This window comes from Musca autumnalis, unplaced genomic scaffold, assembly GCF_047663935.1.
Source record: "Musca autumnalis isolate F117 unplaced genomic scaffold, ASM4766393v1 scaffold_1, whole genome shotgun sequence".
Classification (NCBI taxonomy): Eukaryota; Metazoa; Arthropoda; class Insecta; order Diptera; family Muscidae; genus Musca; species Musca autumnalis.
The window spans coordinates 147,267,433-147,282,719 of NW_027411644.1; the positions used below are offsets into that span (position 1 = coordinate 147,267,433).

The following is a 15,287-nucleotide window of genomic DNA, read 5'->3' on the forward strand; positions in this document are numbered from 1 at the left end:
TGTTGTTTAAGTTTTTACCATTTGTTCTTTACTTTTCCACACACACTCTTTCGCTCTAACAACCTTTTTTCTTCTCTTCTCTCACACATACAAACTCTATTTTTTCTATATATATTCTCAATATTTTTTCTTCGAAATATTACGTATTTAAGAATATAAATATACACGTAAACAGCTTCAAAACTGCTTTACAAGCTATAATTAATATTATTTCGTTATTTTTTTCAATAATATTTTTATTTAGCAACAAGTTTTAGTAAATTTTGTGTAACTTGAAGACATTATTAGGTTATTTATTTGTTTTCATATGTTATTGTTGTTTATTTTTGTTTTTGCTTTCACTATCCTTTTTTGAAATACACAACCGCGAAAGCAATTACATACATACAAACATACCACAGTACAGTAATAAAATGATTATATTAATAAAATAAAATTAATCATAACAATTTAAATAGTTTATAACATAAGACATACATACATACCTATTTTCACTATGTTTATTTCTCTGGGCTGACCAACTTTCCCCCCCTGTGTGGTGTGTGTTCTCTTTTTTCATTGGTTACAGCACCCCGAGGACGCATGTCAAGAACCTCTTATCGAAGATCGTCATTTTCGAGGGCCTCATCTCTGTCCGACTCACCACCACCACATCCGGCAACAACATATGGCCTACACCTCGATGCAGCTATCAAAAATGAATATCTATTGGAGAACATAATGCGAGGCGCCAATGGAGGACACCATCAGAATGACCAGGCCCATCACCAAAGTCTCAATCAACTGCATACGCTCGGCTCGGCTACAGGAAATATGGGAGGCTCAGGACACAATATGCATCATCAAATGTCGTATCACAATATGTTTACGCCGTCCCGTGACCCCGGTACAATGTGGCGCTGTCGCTCGTGTGGCAAAGAGGTGACAAATCGCTGGCATCATTTCCATTCACACACAGCCCAGCGTTCCAATTGCCCCTATTGCCCGGCCACATACAGCCGCATCGATACACTGCGTTCACATTTAAGGGTAAAACACTCGGATAGACTCATCAAACTGGGCTCATCAATATAAGCAAGCAGCTTGTCATCAAATAGCAACAACAAACACTATATCTCTCTGTCCGGGGGAACGAACCCTTAATGTTAGCTATAACGTCGTTTATGTATATTTCTTTTAATTTCTTTTTAAAACACAACTCTATATGTATGTAACTTTAATTAAAAACAAACAAAAAACAACTGCAAAACGAAAAAAAAACCAAAATATTACTTTAACACATGTGTGACGTCACAACAGAAACATACTACTAAAGATTTAACTACTTGAGATTAGGTTAACGATTCTTTTATTGACAAAATGGATTCTTTTTTAAATGCCAAACAAAGAAAATATATATATTTGTCATTGTCGTCCAAGTCCAATACAAGTTAACTTAAGAAAGAAAAAAAACACACACACACTAACATTGTAAAACTTCAATGAATGTTGGCGATGTATCTCCATCTTAAAACGGCTTCAACTACATATACACCCCCCAACCCCCACGCATTTTGATGCTATTGGCTATATAATAAATATTAGGATTAGTTATAAAAAATGTGTACTAACATAACAATTTAGATGATATTCAAATTTAATTAATTTTTTTGTAATATTTAATAGCTGTGAGAAAGAAAAGAAACTTTGTAAATTTGTTGTTTTCGTAAAGTGTAAGTCCATCGTTTTCAAAAAGATTAACACTTTTGTATAGATTTCTTGTAATATTTTCAAATTGCTACATAGTTTTTTTTTTTTATTTGAAATTACAATGATTTAGACTTGTTCAATTGCATTTACGCTTTTTTTCGTTTAAAACGAATATCCAATAAATAATACCAAATATTTAACAACTACAACAACTATGAACATAATAATAATAACAACAACAAATCCATTGGCCCAGGTGAAACCATCACAGGAGAAAAAATATGTTTAATAAAGACAAAGAACTAAAATCAATGCCATAATTATTGTAAAAATAAATAATTTAAATTGAGTTATGGATGTATTTTTTTTTTCAATGTTCCTTCAAATTGACGTTCTTGTGAACCACATCATGGCAAATCACAAAATCCTATATCATTTTAAATTCAAAGAATACAATGAATTTTCAAATTTAAAAGGATTGTTCTGGAACTGTTTGAGTTCATTACAGAAAAATCAAATTCAAAATAAATATTTCAATTTGCATACTTTTCTCTCATGCCTTAAGATAACATTTCAAATCTTCTGTGAACGTGGCCTCAACACTACAAACCACAATAATTCAGCAAAATCCAAAGTAATTAAATACAAACAGATACAGAAACAAATAGTTTTAATTCCAAAATTAAATAAAAAAAAAACATTTGTAAAAAGTAAAAATTAGTCCCCCCACACACACATAGGCAGACATAAAGTCCTGGACGGAAACATACATACACACATTTTCCCATAAATGTAAAATTAAAGTAGGAATAACGCAGCTCCAAAATTTTTGCAATTGCATCATTGTCTTTATGTTTGTCCCAAGGGAATCTATACAAATTGGAAGGTTTCAAATCTAATCAAAACGCAAATTAACCCCCATATACATACAAACATATAAAATAAACTTCGTATATAGCTATGTGTACGGTTTCTTAAAACAAAATCTTTAATGCATATAAACAACTTAAAACAACAAAGATACAAAACTCATAAAATGACTAGAAAATAAAAGCAAAAAATATATACACACATACATACTATTATGTATATCATAAGAAAACCAAAACATAAGAAAATAACAACTAACATTACAAAACTATTCAACGCACACACGCGCACACGACTAAAAATTGTGAAACTCCTACAAGGAAGGCATGTATGTGTTGCAGCACTATTATCCTTCCCGCTCTTCTGGCCAAGAGCAACATGTCCAAAATTGATTTTCATGCAATTCTTTTTTTGTCACAATACGCTGTCTGTGTGTCGTGTCGTCTATGCAATGAAACTATTTATTAAGAGAACTATGGTTGACCAAGATGCTAATGTAGAAGAAGATGAAAACAAAAAATGAAAAAAATAAATAAAAATAAAGAATGGTTTCTTTGTTACCTCCTTGTAATAGAATTATTTTAGCATTGTTTGTTAAGTTTTAGATACTTTGTTTTACAATTTATTTTTGTAGCTTTCATTATTATTATTATAATTTTTGTTTAATGTCGATCGAAACTTTGTGAAACTAAAAAACACCCATACACAAAATAAGAAATACACATAAACACATAAACCACACGTTTACATTGTTAAGTTTTGTTCTTTGTGTTAACTTAAAGTTAAAAGAATTAAATCAATTCAACTACAAACAAATATCAATATACCTCAAATGCATTTCAGTTTTAATATTTTACTATTAATTTAAACAACAACAACAACAAAAAAGAAACAACAAACCTTAGTTTTAGTTTGAATTTAATGAAAACCCTCAAAAAAACTAAACAACAAACAAATCAACTAAAAATATTGTGCACGTTGCACACAAAACAAAACATTTGTATATTATATTTAAAAATAGGTGTACTTTTATATATAGTAATCCACTGCTATTTTTTTATTATAATAATTTTTCCTCAATACTTTTCAAATTGAAATTATTTCGAGTTTTTCATAATACGTGATGGTTATACAAAATGCTGGCAAATATTGAAAATATTTAAAATAAAAATATTGATCTGTTCCAGAACTGCAAGAATCTACTAATTTTTACTATTTTTCGATAATATAAAGGAAAAATTATTATCGTAGTAAAAAATTGCAGATTCCTGTAGGTTCTGGCGCTTTGTATGGAAGCAAAACACCTTTTTAGGCCTTTCGCGTTCCTGACTCCTGGGATTGTACTGACCAAAAAAGTTCACTGGACCATATGTTTACGGTCAAAATCGAGCCTCCCGCTTTTAACGTTTTTTATCCACGTTTTATGGATATTTTGACAAAAATTGTAGCCAAGACAATAATTAAGAACTTTCTAGTACATCGCAAAAACATTGGAACGCTTCTTCAGGCAGTTTTGGCCTTGTGGATAAAAAACTTCAAGTCAAAATCCGGAGGCTCCATTTTTACCGTAGACATATGGTCTAGTAGACTTTTTTGCTCAGTACAACCCCGGAATCAGAAACGCGAAGGGCCCAATAAGGTGTTTCCCTTCCAAACAAATCGCCCCGGCCTAATACATATATTGCCTGACGTCATCTTGCATTTCAATTGGAAAGTTTGCAATTTTTTAGCATAAATGTACTCCGCACGGTTTGACATACGTCCATGTGTTGTGCGTTATTTAGAGTGATTTGAAAAATAAATTTGCAAAAAAAAAACAAGTAAGAAAGTATCAGTCAATTGTGCCGACAAAGATAGATCCACAGCCTCGACCTAAAAAAGTCGGCTATAGAGCTTTTATGAGTTTTTGGGCCAATTTATCAGGAAGTATGGACATGCCTAAGAAAAAAATTGTACCGTTGTAACTAGGGTAGCATACACAGCATGTTGGCAAAAATTTTAAAACGCTCCCAGACGAGTTTTTTCTCTCTTCGAGGGTTATCTTGGGTACTAATCAGTTTAGTTGGTGCCGGCAGGCTTTTTGGAGCTTTTGGGCCATTGCCTCAGGAAGTATGGATTTGCCCCTGAAAAATGTGTGCCGTCGAAGAAATTGTTGCAAAAAAATACAAAATGATCCGAGACAATTTTTTTTTTTATTTTTTCCAAATTTTTTGTACGAAGGAGTATACTGATTTGGTCGATATTCACACTTGATGACCAATGACCAATTCGGTTGCTACCTTCTTGAGTTACGATACCCAAAATTAAAACCAAATCAGTTGATCCGTTCGAGTTATTGTGCGCGCCAAGCAGCTGGACTGGCAGACGGACGGACATAGCTAAATCGACTCCATATTGTCTGAAAAGGATTTCGTCCAAACATACTTGGGGTATAAAACCATTATTATTATTAGCTTAAAAGCAGTGGATATAAAAATGGAATTAACTTTCCGTGACCATTTCCGTTCGATCATTTTTCACAACTTACGACGTGGATCGATAAACTTAAATTTTTAACTGACGATAAGGCACCATCCTTTAGCGCTGTGAAAAGCTGGTTTAATGAATTCATTCGTTGATGACGCTCGCAAAAACACGAAGGTCGTCTAAAAACGGCCGTTATACCAGAGATCATTGATGCCTTGCGTAAACTAATAATGCAAAATCGTCATGTGACATACCTTGATATAGAGTCATCATTGGGCATTTCTTCCATCAGCTTACATTCGATATTGGATGAACACCTGACCTCCAAAAAGGGTTTGTTCTCGTTGGATCCCGTGTCGATTGGTGCAAGAAATTTTGGAAAAATACTATCGTGGCGCTTCAAAAAGAAGATTATGGGGGTTATTCTAAATGAAAACTCCAAGTGAGTTTTCTCATTCTCTTCTTTAAGTTTCATTCTGATTGAAATTTCTTATTATTTTCAAAACTCCACGTCCCTAATATTAGATGAGATGTTACTGCGTATCATTTTTCATTTAATTTACACTTTTTACAAATTTTCAAACGCAGAGTTTCTTGACATACTTTTTTTGACTTCGATTTCGGCATTTTACTTTTGTCAAATATTGAACATTTGTTTTTTATTTATTTGTTTATTTTATTTCATCTAAGTTACACATCAAACTACTACACACGTTTTGTTGAAATCAAGCAACTAAAATTGTTATGAAAACTCGAAATAATTTACAAAATTAATTTTAACAAGAAAGTTTAATTTTCCAGCTATTGTGAAAGTGAATTGGCATTGTTGAACATATTTTAGAATTTCTAAAATCTATAACAGATTTTAATCAAAATTTTACATTATTGGCCCTTTTGTGAACTATTTGACGTATTTTGAAATAGAAATGTCAAATAAATCACAACAGAGTAGATAAAGCTATCTCTAAAGCTAAGGTCACATTGGGCAAATATTTTTTAAAGAGTTACAAATATTTATTTGTGTGTAATGTAAACACAAAATCAACTCTACATAATATTGGCACTTGTTTGGTCAAATTAGGAAAAACAAATTTAGATTAAATATTTTCCTAATGTGACTATACCTTTAGTAGCAATATCGCCACAATTAAAATATATTCATATTCAATGGTCGTTTTTGTTAAAACTATTTTTATTAATGTAGTTTTGAAAGAATTTGTGTTAACCAAATGTAGGTTTCATGAATCCACCATATCCATGCAGGATGTAATAAATTTGAAGATTCCTTACCTCATGAATGTGCTTAAACAAATTTGATTTCTTTCTATTATTTGATCATGAATTCATGAGTTTTGCCGTTTCTCACAAACAGCCAGATGAGACTTGATGTAAAATACAAAAAATAAAGAAATAGTTTCAACAAAAACGCATCTGCAAAATAACTTCAACTAGCTTGTTAAAACCACCTCATGTCTTTAGCATTTAAAGTCTTCAAACTGCCATTTTGCTTTGAGTAATAGAATGTTTAATGATTTGTTATTTTGTTTTTTTTTTTATAATAAAAATGATGTCCGTTGTTTTCTTTTGATTTCTTCAATTTAATGGCGTACTCGCTTTATAAGGTTTCCTATTTTGCATTTCGGTTTAAGATTCGATTTATACACAATACCTATGTAATTGTTATTTTTATTTTTAAAAATAAAATTAAAAAAAAAAACAATTCACAAACTAATGTAGAAATAAAAGTTATTTTTGAACATTTTGTGATACTCAAAATTACCCGTTTGGTTTTAAATTCTTTTGAAATAAAATGAAATATATTTTTTTGTAAAGTATTTGTGATATTTCAAAGAAGTAAAAAATAATAATAATATTAAACATACACAAGCATATTTTAACATTATTTATTAAAATTGAATTTTTGTTAGTTTTCGTTATTCTTTGTTTTTTTTTTTCAAAATTGTTATGTTTCGGCCCCTAAGTTTGTTTAATAAATTGCAAAATGTGTAAAAATAATTTTTTTATACTTTGAATACAAAACAATTAATAATATTATTTTTACAAATTGCTGCTCAATCACTTTTCTAAATTAGTTTTAAAACTTATATATAATTTTTTTAATTATAGTTGTATATATTTTCTTATTTTTAGTTACTATTTACGTTTAGTTACTAGAAATTGAAATTCAACAACAACAACATTAATGTACCAAAAAAATCTAATAAATATGATTGAAAAAAAATAAAACCAAGCTTTAATATTTTATTTTCGTTATTTTTTGAACAGCTGCACGATCTATAATCATTAGACCATAAAACAAGTAACAAATATTCTATGCGTACACACATACATACCTATGTATATGTGTAGTATATGTATACACTCTTTCACCACTTTATATTACATAAAAACTAACGTCCTTTGAGATATCCCAGATGTCCAAGCATAATTATAAAAATATTCAAATCTGATACAACTAAGCACAACTACATACAAATGTATATGTTAATTATTTTTTTGGACAAATATGAACGATTGCCGAGCATATATATTATTTTGAGATCCGCTGATGTCTGACTCTGGCCCATAAATCGACGAGGTTAAACAACAAATGTAGCAGACTACACACAAAGCTATTCTATACATCCATGCATACAACCAACTTACATTTCAATCTAACTTTTTTCAATTTACAAATTTTACATACTAGTTCTTAATACAAATAAGAAATAAAAACAACAAATACATAATTTAGCTTTTAAAAAAATAATATTTGTAAAATAATAACAATAGCATAATTTTATTGTACTTTTTAATTTAATTTTTTATTAACTTTATATTAATTCCAAAAGAATTCAAATCATTAACTAAGAACAACTGAAGCGTACATACGTCCGTACGTATCTATATCCCATGCCTCCTTCCATTACAAAGCTACCAAAATAGCTATTCTCATCATCATCAAAACAAAAACAAAAAGAAGAAACAAGCTCAATGTATGTAGCTGACAACGTACATTTTATTTTAAATAAAATTATGATAATAAAAATAAAACGAAAAGAAAACTGAAACATCAAATAAACGAGAAATTTTAAAAATAAAATTCATCTAATAAAATACGTGTAATTAGCTTTTTTATTTATTTGAAATTATTCATGAAAAAGGTCTTTATTTATTGATTTCTTTTTTTTCAAATGGGTTGGATATTAACCTCAAAGTTGGAAGCACAATTATGGTTAAGTCCGAATTTCTAAATATTTCAGATAAGGTTGTTTTGTAGTTAGCGGTAAGTATGGAAGGTACAAACAATTTGAAAAGTAAGTATTTGCAATTTTTTTTGTTAAAAAAACGTACATTAGTACAGAACTACCGATACTTTTAGAGAAATAAGAAGAACTTAAAAAATGTAGGAATAACGATATGAATCCTACGACAATTTCAATGTGGTACCAATTATATTATTAACAAATAACAAGTAAGAACGGCGCACAGCGGTTCAGAAATCGATTTCCCTTGCAAACTCCCAATTTGTTGTTGTCCCCAATTGTTAATTTCTGTCGCCGAGGAAAACTAGGACACGTAAATGTCGAAACAGTTAATTAAAGACTATAATTCAGGACAACGAAAATATTTGACAAGAAGACATACAATATACATTCAGGTTACAATGATGTCGGAATACTATGATATAAATTATAAAATGAATACAAGTGTAGTTTGGTAAAGTGTAATACAGTTGACTTCTACACTAGGCCGGGGCGATTTGTGTGGAAGGAAAAAAAACTTAATAGGCCCTTCGCGTTTCTGATTCCTGGGATTGAACTGAGCAAAAAAGTCTACTGGACCATATGTCTACGATTTGTGGGGGTTTTCAGGCTTACACCACTATTACTCAGCCATTTGTTAACCGATTTAAAAGAATAATAACTTGTTCGAAAGATATTATTCACCCCTTTAGAAATCCGTTGTGAGAAAAAGAAGATATGTCCGTTTAAATGTGAAAATGTAGGAAACCCAGATTTTCACTACTATTACCGTTATAAAAAAATAAAACGAAGTGATACAAACGAACTAAAGGCATTGTCGTTGTCCATGGATCCCAACACGATATAATTTTGCATAAGAACGCTTGAATATTTTTCTGGTCAACTTTTGTAGAACAGTGCCATTTATCGACATTTTTCGAAAATTTTGCACCTTCTAAAGGCCAAAACTGCCTGAAGGAGCGTTCCAATGCTTTTGCGATGTATTAGAGAGTTCTTAACTACTGTTTTGGCTACAATTTTTGTTTATCAATGTGGTGCTTGATGAAGAGAAGCTTAGTATCGATATGCTTGGTTCTATTACTAAATTTTCCTTCTTCTATTATACGAAGGCATCCTTGACTATCTTCGTAAATTCTTATAGCGTGTATTTGTGGAATCATCATGTCTGTAAGAAGTTTTCGTATCCAAATAACTTCCATACATGCTAGAGAGCTACACAAGATTGTTTTCTGCAATACCAGGAAACAGATCCGCTTGCGATCCTCTTTGTCCTTTGCCCAACTTGCATCGGGATAGCCTATAAGACAGTTATCTTGCGAATCATCACAGCTTATCTTCAGATAATGTTCAGAATTGTCTTTTAGGTACCTTAATACCCGCTTTAATTCATTCTAATCTTCTTTTGTCGGATTTTAATTTTTTCTAGATAGAATTGATATACTCGCTGCTATATGTGGTCTAGAGTTTACTGCAATGTATAACAATGATCCAACTAATTTCCGATAATCATTATTGCTTTTTAATTTCTCTGAGTTAGATTTTCCATATCCCGGATCAACTAAGAACTCTGAAACTTTGGCATCCTGAAGACCATACTCCTTTAGAATTTTGTCAATATAGGATTTCTGACGAATGCAAAATTGACCGTTGTTTTTCTTAACTTCAAGACCCAAATAGTGATGAACATCTCCAAGGTTCTTAATTTCAAAAATTTCCTTCAGTATTTGTTCGAAATGTCATCGAGGTAAACCAAAATGTATATTGGACTATTCCCTTCTTCGAATTGACGTTTTGTATAGAGGCTGTCAAGACATTATGAAGTGCTTTATTCCACACATTTGCCGCTTGTTTCAGGCCGTATAAAGTTTTGTTCAACTTACATACGTTTCTCATATCCCGGTGGCTGTTTCATATAAATTCCGGCCTTCAATACTCCATTGAGGAATACACATTTTACGTCTATATGTTTAACGTTTAACTTCTTGGCACCGGCAATAGACAGTAAAATTCTTAGTGTAGTTTGTCGCACTACTGGAGTAAATACTTGGTCTTGACCCTATTTTTGACTGAAACCTCTAGCTACTAGGCGTACCTTATAGTTGCTGACATTTCCATTTTCATCACGTTTGATCTTGTATGTCAATTTTGATCCAACTATGTTTTAATTTGGTGTAGCTTTTACGAAATCCCAGGTTTTATTTGCATTTCCATTTCCTCTTCCATTGCTGATTTCCACACAACTGACTTCTTACAGCTTTTAGCTTCAGTAAAATGTTTAGGTTCTTCAATTTCAGCGGTCTTACATATGTAACGGGACGGCAATTTTCCCTTTGTGCTACGAGTGGAATATTTTCCTGATTTTGTGAATTTTCAGGCTCTTTACCTCAGGTTCAGATTCTTCAGTTTCAAGTTCAGATTCTTCAATAGATTCAGTATTTTCGAAACCCTCCTGGATACTGGAATAAGAAATATCGTCCTCGCTAAGACTATCTTCCTGCGACTCCTGTTGGATTTCATCATTTTCGCTTGAGAACCGCTGCATGGGAATTAATGTTTCAACTGACATTTCCGACTTACTAGATTACGCACAAATGCCTGGGTCTTCAACGAACTTCACATCTCTGCTTGGTTTTGATGTCAAGTAAACGATATCCTTTGGTATTCTCATCATACCCAAAAAATATAACTTTTTGCCTATTATCCAATTCCTTCAACTTTTTCTTAGGATTTAACGCATATACTGTTGAACCAAAAATTTTCAAGTTACTCACATTAGGTTTCCGTTTTTCCTAAATCTTGAAAGGCGTTTTGGGAAAACTACGATATAACAATCTATTTTGACGGTAGTTAGCAATCATGAGGGCTTCTCCCCATAAATAATTCGGCAATTGAGCGTCATTCAAAAGACATCTCACCATCTCCACCAGATATCTGTTTTCCGCTCTGCGACTCAATTTTGTTGCGAATTGTAGGGAACGGTTAGCTCATGCTTAATACCTCTTTTCTCCAAGTATTTCTGCAAATTTTGACCCATGTACTCTCCGCCGTTGTCCGACCGTTGTCCGACTCTCAATATAGCATAAATTTATTTTTCACCGTTTCCATGTAAATTTCCAATTTTTCTGAAACTTCGGACATGTTGCGCAGAAGTAGAATCACTGTATATCTGCTATAGTCATCTATTAGCGTAAGAAAATATCTGTAACCTCTAGCTGTTGGTTTTTAAAACTGACCACATACGTCAGTATGCTCTAAATCCAACACATCCGACGATTTACTTTTTGACTTCTCGAATGGGGTTTTCACCATTTTGCTCTGAATGCATACCTCACATTGCTTTCTAACACCGCAATCAATAATATGGAATTCACTTTCAGTTTTCCCTTCTTGCATCTTCTCTATTGCGTCCATGCTTCTGTGTCCAAAAACTCTCCAAAAATGTTAGCAATTCTTCAACTTGCACTCAGCAGTTATAACATGATGATTTTCCTTTTGACCCAAGCAAAACAATCCGTTTTCATTGTCTGTATACCAGATTTCATTACCATTCTTTGTATGTATGCTGCAACCTTTGTCGCTGAAAACTACTTGATTTCCGTTCTTCAATATTCTGTCGACAGACAACAGATTTGCATGAACCGAAGGAATGAAGAGAGCATCTTTCACGTCCACCGCTTTTTCATTTCCATTTCTGTTTATAAGTTTAATCTTAGACGAACCCTTGCAGCTAGATTTCATTGTTTCTCCATTGGCCACAGTCACTTCTTCCGTTACGGATTTTTCCAGAAAAGTGAAATCTTCTGCGTGCGTACTGATGTGACACGTTGCACCAGAGTCCAAAATCCAATTTCTATAATTGCTTCCGAAACTAAAACACACATTTTCAGTTTTACCTTTACAAACTTTTGTCTCGTGTCCTCTATTAAATGTTTTATTTTCCAGTTTCCAACAATTCTTCATTATATGTCCTTTCTTGTGACACACGTTTTCTTTCTGTTTCTAACCGTTTGCACGTGAGTTTCGTTAGTTTGACAGCTGCGTTCTTAACTCCTTCATTGTGTTGTCTCTGATATTCTTCAATCAAACTAGTCTCAACGACTTGCAAAGTCAGCTCATCCATCCTTCGCGTTTCCAAAGCAGTGACCAAAGTGTCATAAGATTAGGGTAAACTGCTCAACAGCCTAGCGACTAACCACTTCTCAGAAAACTGCTCACCCAAAGACTCAAGCTTTTCAAACAAAATCTTCATCTCCATGATGTGTTCCGCTATATCAGCGTCATTTGAAAAACTCATACCACAAATCTAGCGCATCAAATGAACACTAGATCCCAATGTATACTTCCCATGATGGCTTTTCAAGACTTCGCAGGCTTGCCTCGTTTATGTTGCTTTCTTGATTAAAATTAGCTGCGAATCCTCTACAGATAATCCTACTATAGCTGTAGCTTCATCGTTTCCTCTCAACCAATCGGCATTTGGTTCCTTTGGGACAGCTTCTATAATAAACTTCCACAAATTCTCCCTTTTGAGAATGAGTTCCAGCTTATAATTCCATAGCGAATAATTTTGACTATTTAATTTAACAAATGCAGCTTTCAGAAATTCACGACTTCTGCGCCTATAACCCGTCGCCGAGGAAAACTAGGACACGTAAATGTTGAAACAGTTATGGTCTGTTCCAGATCTGCAAGAATCTACTAATTTTTACTTTTTTCCCGATAACATAAAGGAAAAAATGTTATCGTAGTAAAAAATAGTAGCTTCTTGCAGGTTCTGGAACAGAGCATTTATTAAAGACTATAATTCAGAACAATGAAAATATTTGACAAGAAGACATACAATAGCTTCGTTCCCGTACTTTTTAATAGAAAAACTCGTAAAAGAGAGAACTGCAAAATAATTTGTTCACACACACAAGTTTTTTGAAATAGTTCGGGAATGGAAAATACGTCAAAAAACTGAAACAAATGTCAAAGTCGGCGTATCAGCCAATCAGGCGCCGGCAACCATGTTACTATTTTTTTACTCGCCCATGGCCCAATTATAGGTCCTCCGGCAAAATCAGATGATTTCGATTTGAGCTGTCAAAATTCATATTTGTCATTTGAATTCGCTGTGAGGTATTGAAATGTCGAACTGTATAGAAACAGGTAGATGTAGCTCGAAAAAAGAAAGCAAATAAACTTGTTGTACACGTAAAATGTCAAAATTTGTTGTGTTTGCATGAAAATTTAATTTACAATAACTTATTTCAGCAGTTCAAGTTCGATCAGCTGGTATTTTCTTTGAATTCGCTTGCTGGAGGACCTGTAATTGGGCCATGTACTCGCCCAAATTTAAGTCTGTCTGGTTACTTTTCCAGCAAGAATTGTCTCAGAGAGTAAGGAGCTTTTATTCTCTTTTGCTAGAAAATTATACAAAGTAAACAGACACCTTCCCAGCAAAAACCAGCAAGCAATCAGCTGACTTGCCAAAACAGAACAATTTGTCGGTCAATGAAGGAACCAATGGAAGCAAAAATGTGTATTTTATTAAAAATAAAGAAAGAAATGTTGTTCTACAAAAAATAATACAATTGGACTCGCTATTTCCGCATTAAAATTGGTTTTTATTTTCACAAACATAAATCAACGAAAAATTAAAAACAGATGATTGAATGTTTTCAGGAAGAAGAAGAGTTGCTAGAAGAGATTTGTCCAGCAAGAATTTGCAAACTCTCAGTGGAATAACTGTCAAAATGTCTCTCTCGAATTTCTCTCTTTTGCTGGTTTTTTGTGTTAACAGACGACTTCCAGCAACAATTGGTACAAATTGTTACAAATTTTAGGGTAACCAGACAGACCTTTTGTCGTGTAAAAAGTTTTTAAAGAGAGCGTCATTCAGCGCCATTTTTGTTTAAAAAGAAGTGAACATTTTACAACTTTTTGTGTACGGGAACGCTTTTTCGGGTAAAATGTGTAAAAGTGGTAAAAATTGTAAAAACTTTTTAGTTCTGGAACAAAGCTAATATAAATTCAGGTTACTATGATATAAATTATAAAATGAATACAAGTATAATTTGGTAAAGTGTAATACAGTTGACTTCAACAATTTCGATTGTAAACATATTGAAACTGAGAAAACCAAAATATTATAAGTTGTGGGTGCTCCTAAATACGACAATTTTCCCACATTTTGGAAAATATGTAATTTTTGAACATTTCTGGAGAAAGAAATATCTATTACTCGTAAACTATAAAAGATATTTGGTTAGGTAGGTAGGATTGCTGGCTTTAAGAGACATTTGAACAAATTAGCGCAGCGTTTACACAAAGTGAGCAATTTTTTTCTCAGGTACTCGTACTAAATTTTGGTGAAATTCCAAAATTAGTGGACTAAAACTTTAGGTGCACCAGGTATTTATTCACTATTTAACATGAAACTTAATTAACATCAAATATATGTCTAAAGAGAATAGATTTTAATAAATTTTTGTAGGATTCGTTTTTTAGCCACAATAATGAACTGATAATTTTTTTTCATCGATTGGAAAATACTTGAGGCTTGTAGATCGATTTCCTGAAAATTCGGTTTTGGCCCTTATACAACATATTATGAAAAATAAAGATCGGCCTTGGGGCACGGGTTATCGTTAACTGATCGCCAAAATTGTTTATCGAAATTGGCTTTTAACCACAACAATGAACTGGTAGGGGTTTCTCGTCGATTGGGCCATAATTGCGGCCTTTAGAGAATTTTCGTGAAAATTCACCTTTGGCCCCATTCAAATTGCTATGAAAACAAAGATCGCTCAGTTTTCATATTTCATATATAAGGTTTTTGGATCAATTGGAAACAAAATTATGGGGTAGGAGCTCCAAAATAAAATAAAATGTTTTTATGTGGGCCTAATATAGATACTTTAATAACACATTTGCTCTGTTCCAGAACCTGCAAGAAGCTACTACTTTTTACTACGATAACATTTTTTCCTTTATGTTATCGAAAAAAATAGT

At 32.5% G+C, this 15,287-nt stretch overlaps 1 protein-coding gene across 10 annotated transcripts in view; it reads left to right on the forward strand.

The window, feature by feature from the left end:
• Positions 1 to 7,272, forward strand: part of fru (sex determination protein fruitless) — an 805,497-nt gene extending 798,225 nt beyond the window's left edge. For all 10 annotated transcript variants that reach the window (XM_073957651.1, XM_073957667.1, XM_073957810.1 and 7 more), the window contains one exon: positions 569 to 7,272. In XM_073957651.1, the coding sequence (XP_073813752.1) occupies positions 569 to 1,074 (506 nt within the window). In that variant the 3' untranslated portion in view covers positions 1,075 to 7,272. The remainder of the gene's footprint in view (positions 1 to 568) is intronic.
• The last annotated feature ends 8,015 nt before the right edge of the window (positions 7,273 to 15,287 follow it).